Genomic DNA, 12,962 nt, shown 5'->3' on the forward strand with positions numbered 1-12,962 from the left:
AGGTGTCCCCAAACCCCATAACCCACGTGTCCCCAAACCCCAGAGACCCAGATGTCCATCAGACCCCACCACCCAAGGACCCAGGTGTCCCCAAACCCCATAACCCACGTGTCCCTGAACCCCAGATGTCCATCAGACCCCACCACCCATGGACCCAGGTGTCCAGGAACCCCACCACCCAGGTGTCCCCAAACCCCAGATGTCCATCAAACCCCACCATCCAAGGACCCAGGTGTCCAGGAACCCCACCACCCAGCTATCTGGGAACCTTGGGGACCCGGGTGTCCATCACACCCCACCACCCTGAGGACCCAGATGTTCTGGAATCCCACCAGCACAGTGATCCACATGTCTTGAGCATCCATGGACCCAGGTGTCCAGGAACCCCACCACCCATGGACCCAGATGTTCTGGAAAGCCCACCAGCACAGGAATCCATGTGTCTCGAGCATCCATGGACCCAGGTGTCCAGGAACCCCACCACCCCACGGACCCAGCTGTCCAGGAACCCCACCCCCCATGGACCCAGGTGTCGGGGTAACCCCCAACTCACGGTGAAGATCTCCACGATGTCGTTGGAGGTGGTGCGGACGGGGTCCACGTCCTTCTCGCTCAACACCCGCATGAGACTGACGCCGTCGGTCTCCAGGATCCACTCCTGGAGGGCCTTAAACTCCCCGTCCTCAGTGATGATGATCTTCTTCTTGTTGTCCGTCTGCGGTAGGTGCATGTACACCTTTGGGGGGGAGGGGAAGAGGGGGTTAGTGGCACCCATGGGTGCTCCTCAGGTGGCCGTCAGCCACAGACCTTCAAACGCATCTACCAGTATCACCGTGGGCATCCTGAGCCTCCTAAACGTGCTCATGGAGAACATCACGTGCTCCTCAGGATCCACCAGGAACCCCAGAACCCACATGAGCACCCATGGGTGCTACCTGGGGGACACCCCCCGCAGCCATGGACCTCCTTAGCTGCCTACAGGTGTCATCGTGGGTGTCCTTCATCTAAAGGTCACCACGGAGAACTTCCCAGTGCTCCTCAAGACCCACCAGGAGCCCCGACACCTCCCCGAGCACCCACGGGTGCTACCTGGGGGACACCCTTGGGCAGCCATGGACCTCCTCAGCTGCCTACATGCGTCATTGTGGGTGTTCTTCATCTAAAGGTCACCACGGAGAACTTCCCAGTGCTCCTCAAGACCCACCAGAAGTCCCAACACCTCCCCGAGCACCCACGGGTGCTACCTGGGGGACACCCTTGGGCAGCCATGGACCTCCTCAGCTGCCTACATGCGTCATTGTGGGTGTTCTTCATCTAAAGGTCACCACGGAGAACTTCCCAGTGCTCCTCAAGACCTACCAGGAGCCCCGACACCTCCCCGAGCATCCATGGGTGCTACCTGGGGGACACCCCCCGCAGCCATGGACCTCCTTAGCTGCCTACATGCGTCATCGTGGGTGTCCTTCATCTAAAGGTCACCACGGAGAACTTCCCAGTGCTCCTCAAGACCCACCAGGAGTCCCGACACCTCCCCAAGCACCCACGGGTGCTACCTGGGGGACACCCCACACAGCCATGGACCTCCTTAGCTGCCTACAGGTGTCATCATGGGTGTCCTTCATCTCCTAAAGGTCCCTGTGGAGACCTCCTAAAGGTCCCTGTGGAGACCTCCACGTGCTCCTCAAGACCCACCAGGAGCCCCAGCACCCACGGGTGCCCCCGCCGTTGCCCCCACCTTGCTGATCTGCTCGATGCCCTGCAGCGTCATGTCCGTCAACATGTTGGACTCGATGCAGCGCAAGAAGACGTCATCATCCATCTTGTCCACCACCTCCTCCTCCTGGGGACGCCAAAAGGGGGACAGGGAGAGGTGACAGCCAGCCCGCGAGGTGTCCCCGCCACCCCCACCCATGGGTGGCCCCCGACCCTCTCCCCACCTCCTGCATCTTGTTCTCGTCGCTGTTCATGATGCGGATGCGCAGCACCAACTTCTCCGCGTTGTCATCGTTGAAGATGCAGTTGAGGTCATCCCCAAAACCTGGAGAAAGAGAGGACACGGGGGTGACACTCCGGGGTCACCTGGTCGGTCACCCAAAGGCCCTCCATGATCACTCAGGAGCGTGGTGGGTCTCCCAGGACCCCCAAGTCTTCCCTAGGACCCCACAAAGGTCCTCAAACTCCACCCAGATGCCCTCAAGGTTCACCCAGGATCCCCAAGTCTTCCCTCGGACCCCCCAAAGGTACCCAAAGTCCCCCCAGGTGCCCTCAAGGTTCACCCAGGACCCCCAAGTCTTCCCTGGGACCCCCCAAAGTCCTTCCAGATGCCCTCAAGGCTCACCCAGGACCCCCCAAAGGTCCCCCAAAGTCCCCCCAGATGCCTTCAAGTTTCACCCAGGATCCCCATGTCTTCCCTAGGGCCCCCCAAAAGGTCCCCAAAGTCCCCCCAGATGCCCTCAAGGCTCACCCAGGACCCCCAAGTCTTCTCTAGTGCTCTCCATACTCACCAAGGACACCCCAAAAGCTCTCTAGATGCTCTCAAGGCTCACCCAGGACCCCCCCAAAGATCCTCCACACTCACTCAGGACCCTCCAAAGGCCCTCCTGGACCTCCAAGTCTTCCCTAATGCCTTCAGTGCTCACCCAGGTGGCCCCAAAGGTCCTCCAGATGCTCTCAAGGCTCACCCAGGTCTCCCCTAAGTTCCCCCAGATGCTCTCCATGCTCACCCAAGACCCTCCAAAGGCCCTCCAAGACCTCCAAGTCTTCCCTGATGCCTTCAATGCTCACCCAGGTACCCCCAAAGGTCCTCCAGATGACCTCAAGGCTCACCCAGGACACCCTCAATGACCCTCCAGGATCACCCAGGACCCTCCAAAGACCCCCAGATGCTCTCCACGCTCACCCAAGGCCCTCCAGGACCCCCAAGTCTTCCCTAATGCCTTCAATGCTCACCCAGGTCCCCCCCAAAAGTCCTCCAGATACCCTCAAGGCTCATCCAGGACGACACCTAAGACACCCCCCCTCAAAAGCGTGCCCCACGAACTCACCAGCATTGATCTTCTCGGCGATCTGCTCCATGGTGAGCTTGCGGTCGGTCATGTGCTTGCGGTCAAGTTCAACGCGGAGCAGCCAGGGCGAGATGCGGCTGACATCAAAGTCGGGCATCTCGTAGTAGACGTTGACCCATTCCTGGTCCTCAGCCACCACCGTGCTCTGAGGGTTGGGGTCGTAGTAGATGGCGGTGTTGGCCGTCACCTTGCGCAGAGTGGTGTGCTCCAGGCGGCACAAGATGTCCTGGAGGAGGTGACACGGTGTCAGCGCAAGGACGGCACGGGGATCCAGCGATGGAGAATGTGGGAGACAGAGAACGTGGGGATCCAGGGATGGAGAGCACGGGGATCCAGGGATAGAGAACGTGGGAGATGGAAGGATTCAGGGATGGAGGACACAGGAGATGACATGGGGACTTGGGGTGAAGGACACAAGGATGGCATAGAGGACACGGGGACGTGGGACATGGCATGGGGATCCAGGGATGGAGGACAGGGGGGTGACATGGAGGACACAGGGATGACATGAAGGACACGAGAGGTGACATGGGGATCCAACGAAGAAGAACATGGGGATGTGGAAGATGGCATGGGGACCACCACATGACCAGGAGATCATGAAGCCATGGGACCACCACAGGACCATGGGGACACAAAGCCATGGGGCCACCATGGGGACACAAAGCCATGGGGCCACCACAGAGCTGTATGCACACCACGGGATCACCCCAGCCCAGGACCCCCACCCAACTCAGGACGGGGAAACCACAGGATCCCACGTTCCTGCTGCTCCTCCCCATCCACCACGTCCCACCTCCCCATCCCCACGGCGGCCCTACCTTGGCCCGTTCGGCATCGCGGGCGCTCTGACCCAGCAGGAAGACGGTGAGCGACGGCGTTTTGGGCTTCTTGGAGATGTTGATGAGTTCCTTGAGCCGGGGAACACCCAAAGTGACGTTCTTGGCCGAGACTCCAGCGTAGTGGAAGGTGTTGAGGGTCATCTGGGTGGCGGGTTCACCCAGCGACTGGGCAGCCAGCGCCCCCACCATCTCCCCAGGGTGGGCCTGGAGCCGGGGGACACACACACGGACACGGGGTGTCAGGAGGGACCCCAAAAATGTCCCACAGCTGCACCCAAAGCTCTCCTAGATGTGGCTTCAAGAACAGGTTCCAGATCTGTGTTCCAAATTGGCCCAAATCCACATTAAAGGATTATCCAAATCTGGTCCTAAAACCCCAGACCTGCGTCTCCTCCCGCCCCACATGTCCCCAGGGGGCAGCTGGGGGGGACACAGGGTGACCCCAAACCCGGCCCGGGTCCAGACCCAAAGCCCTCCTAGATGAGGCTTCAAGAATCTCATGAATCTAGACTCAAAATTGCCCCATAACTGCCCCAGATCTGACCCCTAAATCCCAGAATCTGCTTCCAAAAGCCCAAATCCGCCCCTCAAAACCCCCTAAATTTCATCTCCAGACCACAGAATCTGACCCCAAACCCCCAGATCTGACCCCAAAACCCCCACGTCTCACCCCAAAAGCCCACTCACGATGCTCTGGTTGAACTTGGACTCCATCTCCCCCAGCAACCAGTCGAAGGCACCCCGGGACACCCCACATCTCACCTCTAACCCCCGGTTCTGACCCTCAAACCCCATAAATGTCATCTCCAGACCCCAGGATCTGACCCCAAACCCATGGAGCTCTCCAAAACCCCCACGTCTCACCCCAAAAGCCCACTCACGATGCTCTGGTTGAACTTGGACTCGATCTCCCCCAGCAGCCAGTCGAAGGCACCCCGGGACACCCCATATCTCACCCCAAAACCCCCACGTCTCACCCCAAAAGCCCACTCACGATGCTCTGGTTGAACTTGGACTCGATCTCCCCCAGCAGCCAGTCGAAGGCACCCCGGGACACCCCATATCTCACCCCAAAACCCCCACGTCTCACCCCAAAAGCCCACTCACGATGCTCTGGTTGAACTTGGACTCGATCTCCCCCAGCAGCCAGTCGAAGGCACCCCGGGACACCCCATATCTCACCCCAAAACCCCCACGTCTCACCCCAAAAGCCCACTCACGATGCTCTGGTTGAACTTGGACTCGATCTCCCCCAGCAGCCAGTCGAAGGCACCCCGGGACACCCCATATCTCACCCCAAAACCCCCACGTCTCACCCCAAAAGCCCACTCACGATGCTCTGGTTGAACTTGGACTCGATCTCCCCCAGCAACCAGTCGAAGGCCTCCCCGCTGAGGCGGAACTCCTCCACCATGCGGCGGCTGCAGAGGGTGGAGCGGAGGTGGATGTTGAAGAGGAGAGTGGCGTTCTCCTGCGCCTGACGGCTCAGCGGGTCGTCCCCGTTGACGATCACCAGTTTGCGGCTCAGCTCCTTCACCCCTGATGGCAACAACGGGGTGTCACGGGGGGGACAGAAGGTTCTGGGGGGTCCCCAAGTCCCACAACACCTTCCCAAGGGTTCCTCAAGTCCTTCCAGAGCCTTTCTGGGGTTCCTCAACTCCTCCCGGAGCCTTTCTGGGGTTCCTCAAGTCCCACAACACCTTCCCGGAGGTCCCGCATGTCCCTCAGTGCCTTCCTGGGGGTCGTTGAGGACCTTCAAGTCCGCCAACACCTTCCTGGGTGTCCTCCAAGTCTCCTGGGACCTTCCTTGGAGGGGTCCCCAAGTTCCCCAGCACCTCCCTGGGCATCGTTGGGGTCCTCCAAGTCCCCCAACACCTTCCTGGGGGTTCCTCAAGTCCTCCCAGAGCCTTTCTGGGGTTCCTCAAGTCCTACAACACCTTCCCAGAGATCCTGCATGTCCCTCAGCACCTTCCTGGGGCTTGTTGGGGTCCTTCAAGTCCCCCAACATGTTCTTGGGAGTCATTGGGGTCCTTAAATCCCCCAGAACCTTCCTGGAGGTCCTGTGTGTCCCCCAGCACCTTCCAAAGAGCTGTTGAGGCCCTCCAAGTCCCTCAGCACCTTCCTGGGGGTACCTCAAGTCCTCCCAGAGCCTTTCTGGGGTTCCTCAAGTCCCATACCACCTTCCTGGAGGTCCTGCGTGTCCCTCAGCACCCTCCAAAGAGCTGTTGAGGTCCTCCAAGTCCCCTGGAACCTTCCTTGGGGGGTCCCCAAGTGCCCCAGCACCTTCCTGGGCATCGTTGGGGTCCTCCAAGTCCCACAACACCTTCTTGAGGGTCAATGAGGTCCTTAAGTCCCCCAGAAGCTTCATGGAGGTCCTGTGTGTCCCCCAGCACCTTCCTGGGGGTCGTGGGGGGTCCTCCAAGTCCTTTGGGACCTTCTTGAGGGTCCTTCAAATCTCCTGGGACCTTCCGGGGGGGTGGTGGTGGTGTGTGTCCCTCAAGTCCTCCCAGAGCCTTTCTGAGGTTCCTCAACTCCTGCAACACCTTCCTGGAGGTCCTGCATGTCCCTCAGCACCTTCCTGGGGGTCATGGGGGTCCCCAAGTCCCCTGGGACCTTCCTGGGGGGGTCCCCGAGTCTCCTGGAACCTTTCTGGGGGTCCTCCAAGTCCCCTGGGACCTTCCTGGGCACCACGAGAGGTCCTGAAAGCCCCCTAAGACCTTCTTAAGGGGTCACAGAGGTCCTCAGATCCCCCCGGAACCCCCCTGGGAATGTCGGGGGTCCCCCCAAGTCCCTCCCCAACACGTGGTTATGGGTTTGGGACCTCCTCCCACCCCCTTTCAACGTGGGGAAGGGTCTCCCCAACTCACCCTCCACCACCTTGACGGGGTGCAGGTCGGAGGGGAGGCGGGAGTTGATGTGGAATATCTTCTGAGCGTTCCAGATCATGCGCAGGAGGTTACAGGGGAGCACCACCTGGGGGGGGGTGGGAAGAAACGGGGGGGTCAGCACCCCAAAAAGGGGCATCAGGACCCCAAAACGGGGCGTCAGGACCCCAAAATCGGGGCCACGGTGGTACACACGCCCTAAAAAGTCTGGGTTAGCACCCAAAAATAGGGGTCTCGGGGGTCTGCACCCCCAAAGAAGGGGTACGGGGGGGTTGTGCCCCAAAATGGGGGGGTCAGCACCCCAAAATGGGGGGTCAGCACCCCAAAATTAGGGGCCAGGACCCCCAAATTAGGGGCTGCGGTAAGTGAACGTACACCAAAGAAAGGAGATTTGGGGTTGGTTGCCCCAAATTTGGGCCATGGAAAGTGCCAGCGCCCCGAAAAGGGGGGCAGCACCCCAAAAAGGGCACCTGTAAGAAAAGGGGGGGGTCATGGCTTCCTGATACACCCCAAAAAGGGGGGCAGCACCCCAAAAATGCCACCTATGGGGCAAGGGGGGAGGGTCAGAACTTCCTCCTACACCCCAAAAGAGGAGCGACGACCGGTCGTGCACCCAACGACCCCCCAAAAAAAAGGGGTGGTGGCACCACCAGGGACGTCCCCAGGGGGTGTTGGGAGCCCAAGAAGGGGGATGAGGTTGTGGGGTGTCATGTGTGTGTGTCCCCTCCACCCCCCGGGGGGGTTCACCTTGCTGTCCCCGGTGGGGAAGATGACCCGTAGGACCTCGCGGTCCTCCCGCATCTTCTCGAACTCGCGCTCCAGCTCGTTCTGGATGTGGGCGTTGGAGAGGATGTCCTTCACCAGCTCCTCCTGCAGCGTCCGCCGCAGCGCCCGCTCGTTGGTGTAGTCGAACTTGAACCTGGAGGGGTGGGACACAACAGGGGGGGAGGGTCGGTGGCAGAAGGGGGACAGGGCCACCAGGGATAGGGCAAGGATGGGGACAACACGCTTGTCGGGAGGGGGAGAAGCAGCTTGGGGACGTCAATATGGGCTCCAAGTTGGGCAGGAGCAGTGTGGGGACACCAACATGTGACCCACGTTGAGGAAGAGCACCTTGGGGACACCAATGTGAGCTCCAAGTTGGGCAGGAGCAGCTTGGGGACACCAAAATGTGACCCACGTTGAGGAAAAGCAGTTTGAGGACACCAACATGTGACCCACATTGAGGAAGAGCACCTTGGGGACACCAATGTGAGCTCCAAGTTGGGCAGGAGCAGCTTGGGGACACCAAAATGTGACCCACGTTGAGGAAAAGCAGTTTGGGGACACCAACATGTGACCCACGTTGAGGAAGAGCACCTTGGGGACACCAACATGGGCTCCAAGTTGGGCAGGAGCAGCCTGAGGACACCAACATGGGTCCCACTTTGGAGAAGAGAAGCTCGGGGACATCAAAATACACCCAGCTCTGTGGAGGAGCAGCTTGGGGACACCAAGATGGTCTCCCAAGTTGGGCAGGAGCAGCTTGGGGACACCAATACATGACCCATGTTGAAGAAGAGCAGCTTGGGGACACCAAGATGGGTCTCACTTTGGAGAGGAGCAGCTTGGGGACACCAATATGTGACCCACGTTGAGTAAGAGGACCTTGGGGACACCCAAATGTGACCCAATTTGATGAAGAACAGCTCAGAGACCCCAAAACATGCCCCAGTTTGGGGAGGAGCAGCTCGGGGACACCACCATGGACCCCCAATTTGAAGAAAAACAGCTCAGGAGATCCCAAAATGCACCCCAGTTTAGAAAGGAACATCTTGGGAGGCCCCAAAATGCGCCCCTGTTTGGGGAGGAGCAGCTTGGGGACATCAAAACAGGTCCAGCTCTGGGGAGAAGGATCTCGAAGACCCAAAAACGTGCCCCAATTTGGGGAAAAGCAGCTTGAGGGACCCCAAGATGGGTCCAACTCTTGGAAGGAGCAATTCAAGGAGCCCAAAAGGGGCTCGGCTCTAGGGCAGACGGCTTCTGGTCCCTCCAGAAGTCCACCCCACCCCAAAAACCCCACGTGTGGGTGGCCCCTCACTTCTTCTCGAAAGCCTTGTTGGAGGGTTTGAGGGTGGCCAAGTTCTGGAACTCGACGCTCTCTCCTGCCAGCCCGTCCTCTCCGTAGCGCAGTTGAACCACCTGGTTGATGGAGTTCCGGACGGTGGCGTCGTACTTCACCATCACCGATTCCATCGATTTGATCAGACGGCGTTGGATGTATCCTGCGAGGGGGACGAGGGGACACATTGTCACCCCTGGGGGGCTTGGAGAGCTTTGAGGGTATCCCCAGGAGGCATCTAGGGAGGGTTTTGGTGGTCCTGGAGGGCTCCAGAGGGCCCCAGGAGGCATCTAGGGAGGGTCTGGTGGTCCTGGAGCACTCCAGACAGCCCCAGGAGGCATCTAGGGAGGGTTTGGTGGTTCTGGAGGGCTCCAGAGGGACCCAGGAGGCATCTAGGGAGGGTTTGGTGGTCCTGGAGGGCTCCAGAGGGCCCCAGGAGGCATCTAGGGAGGGTTTGGTGGGCTTAGAGAGTTTTGAGGACATCCCCAGGAAGCATCTAGGGAGGGTTTGGTGGTCCTGGAGGGCTTCAGAGGGCCCATGGAGGCATCTAGGGAGGGTTTGATGGTCCTTGGGTGGCTCCAGAGAGGAAATGTGGGGACACAGGGATTTCCAGGGGCAGTAAGTGGGGCGAGAAGGGGATCTGGAGAAGGGTTGGTGGTCCTGGATGGCATCTGGGGGTATGTGGGGGGAGTTTGGGGGTCCTGGAGGACTTTGGCGGTCCCAGGGGGCATCTGGGGAGGGTTCAGGGCCCACAGGTCCCAGCAGACCCCCACGATGAGGCGTGGGGAAGACACACCGCAGGTTTGCACCACTCAAGTGAAGACCCCACCAATCCCCGGTGACCTCCCACCACAAAGACGGGTCCACCACAGTTCTGGGGCGCACGGAGAAGACGAGGGAACCTTTGCGGGAGGGATTTTTGGAGGTTGGACTGACCCGTTTCTGCCGTCTTGACGGCGGTGTCGATGAGACCTTCTCGCCCACCCATGGCGTGGAAGAAGAACTCGGTGGGGGTGAGACCGGCCAAGTAGGAGTTCTCCACGAACCCCCGACTTTCGGGGCCGTAATCGTCTTTGATGAAGTGGGGCAACGTACGGTGCTTGAAACCAAAGGGGATCCGCTTCCCTTCCACGTTCTGCTGCCCCACAACCGCGATGACCTACCACGGAGGTTGGAGGAGGACACCACGGTTGGGGGGAGGACCTCAGAGGGGTCCATCAACACCTCTTGGAGCTCCTGGGGCCCAATACCACCACAGATGCCCAAAAGAACCCCCACAGAGGTCTACAAAATCCAACAGGAACCCTCCCAAACCCCACTGAGATCCTTCCTGGTACCTCCCCGAGACCCCATAGGGCTCCCCAATACTTGGGAGATGTTGATCTTGGAGCCTTTGGCCCCTGACACCACCACAGACACCCAAGAAGATCCACAAAGGTCTACAAAACCCAACAGGAACCCTCCCAAACCCCACTGAGATCCTCCTGGCACCTCCCCGAGACCCCACAGGGGGACCCCGAGACCCCATAGGGCCCCCAAACCCCTGGGAGATGCTAATCTTGGAGCTCCTGGGGCCCAACACCACCACAGACCCCCAAGAAGACCCCACAGAGGTCTACAAAATCCATCAGGAACACTCTCAAACCTCACTGAGATCCTCCTGAGACCCATCAGGCCCCACAGAAGCTCAGTGAGACCCCATAGGGCCCCCCAATCCCTGGGAGATGGTCACCTCAGAGCTCCTGGTGCCCAAAACCACTACAGACACCCAAGACTACTCCACAGATGTCTACAAAACCCAACAGGAACCCTCCCAAACCCCGCTGAGATCCTCCTGGCACCTCCCGAGACCCCATAGGGGTTCCCCGAGACCCCATAGGACCCCCCAATACCTGGGAGATGTTGATTTTGGAGCCTTTGGCCCCCGACACCACCATGGACTTGAAGTTGTTGTATTCGGAGAGGGACTTCTGGGCGGAGGAACCCGTCTTGTCTCGGGCGTCGTTGAGGATCCGGTTGACCTGGTTCTCGAAGGTCTGGCGTAGGGTGTTCCCCGGGGTGGGCTCCAGCTCGTTGTTGTGGGCCTTCTCGATGACCTGTCACCCCCAGCGGGACACACACACCCCCCCCAACGGTGTCACTGGGGCACCCCGAAAACCCCAGGAGCGCCCCAAGATGTCCCAAGGTCACCGGTGATGATCCAAAACCCTGAGGAGCACCCCGAAACCTTCCCGGGGTCGCTGGCGATGATCCAAAACCTGGGAAGGACCCCCAAAATCTTCCAGGGGAACTGGGGACACTCCAAAACCCTGAGGAGCACCCCGAAACCTTCCCGGGGTCGCTGGCGATGATCCAAAACCTGGGAAGGACCCCCAAAATCTTCCAGGGGAACTGGGGACACTCCAAAACCCTGAGGAGCATCCCAAAACGACCCAGGGGAACTGGGGACGCTCCAAAACCCTGAGGAGCACCCCAAAAACAACCCAGGGGAACTACGGATGCTCCAAAACCCGAGAGAGCACCCAAAAATGTTCTGTGGTCGCTGGTGATGATCCAAAACCCCAGGAAGGACCCCCAAAATCTTCCAGGGGAACTGGGGACACTCCAAAACCCTGAGGAGCATCCCAAAACGACCCAGGGGAACTGGGGACGCTCCAAAACCCTGAGGAGCACCCCAAAAACAACCCAGGGGAACTACGGATGCTCCAAAACCCGAGAGAGCACCCAAAAATGTTCTGTGGTCGCTGGTGATGATCCAAAACCCCAGGAAGGACCCCAAAAATCTTCCAGGGGAACAGAGAACACTCTAAAACCCTGAGGAGCACCCCAAAATGTTCCAGTGAACTGTGGGTGCTCCAAAAGCCCAGAGAGTACCCCAAAATGTCCCGGGGTCACCAGTGACAATGCAAAACCCCGGGAAGGACCCCAAAATGTCTCAGGGCAACTGGGGACACTCCGAAACCCAAGAGAACACCCCCAAAATGTCCCGGGGTCACTGGTGATGATCCGAAACCCCGTGGATCACCCCAAACCGTCTTCGGGGAACTACGGATACTCCAAATCCCCGAGGAGCACCCCAAAAACCTTCCTGGTATCACTGGGGGTGCCCTAAAATGGTCCAAGATCATCAAAGATGCTCCAAAAACCCCGAGGAGAACCCTAAATCCCCACCCCACAGCATCACGGGGAGGGGGGACCCCCAAAACCCTGCAGAGACAGAGGGGGTACCCAAAAACATGACAAAACAGCCCCAAAATCCCCTCGGAGGTACCTCCCAACCTCACCGTCGTCACCAAGGGAGACCCCAAGAACCGTGGAGAACCCCAAATCCACCCCCGAGATCCCACAGGACCTCCACCACCTCGGGAAATCCCCCCAAAACCTCGGGGAACCCCCCCTGCCCCCCAAAAAAGCCCCCCCCCTCAACCTCAATGACGTCCTGTTTGGCCTTCTTGATGGTGTTCTGGATGTCCTGGTAGGTCTTCGCGTCAGCGATGGAGTCCCCGATGCCGATGGTGTGACCTTGAGGGGTGGGGGAGGACACAAATGAGGAGTGTGTGGGGGGGTCAGTTGGGTGTTCCCCACCTCAGGGTGACCCCCACCCTATATCTTGTCCACCCCCTCAGCGTCCTTCACCCCAAAAATCAACCCTCTGCCACGTTCTCCTGACCCCAGGGGAGATATCTGCGTCAACGGACCACAAAAGGAGGTCTAAGGGCCCCTCCAATGGACAATGAGGTCCTCCTAAGGCCAAAAAAGGGGGGCCAAGATGCACACACCCCCCCCAAAAAAAGTGGGTCCAGCCCCATAATAGCTCCTGGGGTTACACAGGGCTAAACAACGCCCGGGGCAGGGGACTGGTTTCAGTTCCTGCTGGGTGAGGGCAGCGCTGGCAGGAGAAACGGGCAAGGGTGCCAGGTGGGACGGGGAAATGCCACGCTTCGTTTGCCATGAAAAGAGGGAGAGAAAGAGCGGCCGGAGCGGCTGCAAAGGGAAAAGGAAAATATCTCATTGGGGAAGGTGTAAAACAATCCGCATGAGGACAGGGCTCTGCCTCCCCACCGTGCCG

The 12,962-nt window shown here is 59.5% G+C and overlaps 1 protein-coding gene across 1 annotated transcript in view; it reads right to left on the bottom strand.

Moving 5' to 3' along the window:
- POLR2A (polymerase (RNA) II (DNA directed) polypeptide A, 220kDa) overlaps positions 1–12,962 on the bottom strand; it is a gene marked incomplete at both ends in the record, with an annotated part of 17,709 nt that overhangs the window by 2,834 nt on the left and 1,913 nt on the right. Inside the window, 12 exons of the mRNA XM_009880699.1 lie at positions 554–736; positions 1,736–1,840; positions 1,938–2,038; positions 3,045–3,291; positions 3,887–4,111; positions 5,241–5,446; positions 6,775–6,880; positions 7,540–7,711; positions 8,873–9,056; positions 9,830–10,052; positions 10,786–10,989; positions 12,321–12,415. Of these exons, the coding sequence (XP_009879001.1) occupies positions 554–736; positions 1,736–1,840; positions 1,938–2,038; positions 3,045–3,291; positions 3,887–4,111; positions 5,241–5,446; positions 6,775–6,880; positions 7,540–7,711; positions 8,873–9,056; positions 9,830–10,052; positions 10,786–10,989; positions 12,321–12,415 (2,051 nt within the window). The remainder of the gene's footprint in view (positions 1–553; positions 737–1,735; positions 1,841–1,937; positions 2,039–3,044; positions 3,292–3,886; positions 4,112–5,240; positions 5,447–6,774; positions 6,881–7,539; positions 7,712–8,872; positions 9,057–9,829; positions 10,053–10,785; positions 10,990–12,320; positions 12,416–12,962) is intronic.

Source organism: Charadrius vociferus, unplaced genomic scaffold (genome assembly GCF_000708025.1).
Source record: "Charadrius vociferus isolate BGI_N301 unplaced genomic scaffold, ASM70802v2 scaffold1483, whole genome shotgun sequence".
In the NCBI taxonomy this organism is placed as follows: domain Eukaryota; kingdom Metazoa; phylum Chordata; class Aves; order Charadriiformes; family Charadriidae; genus Charadrius; species Charadrius vociferus.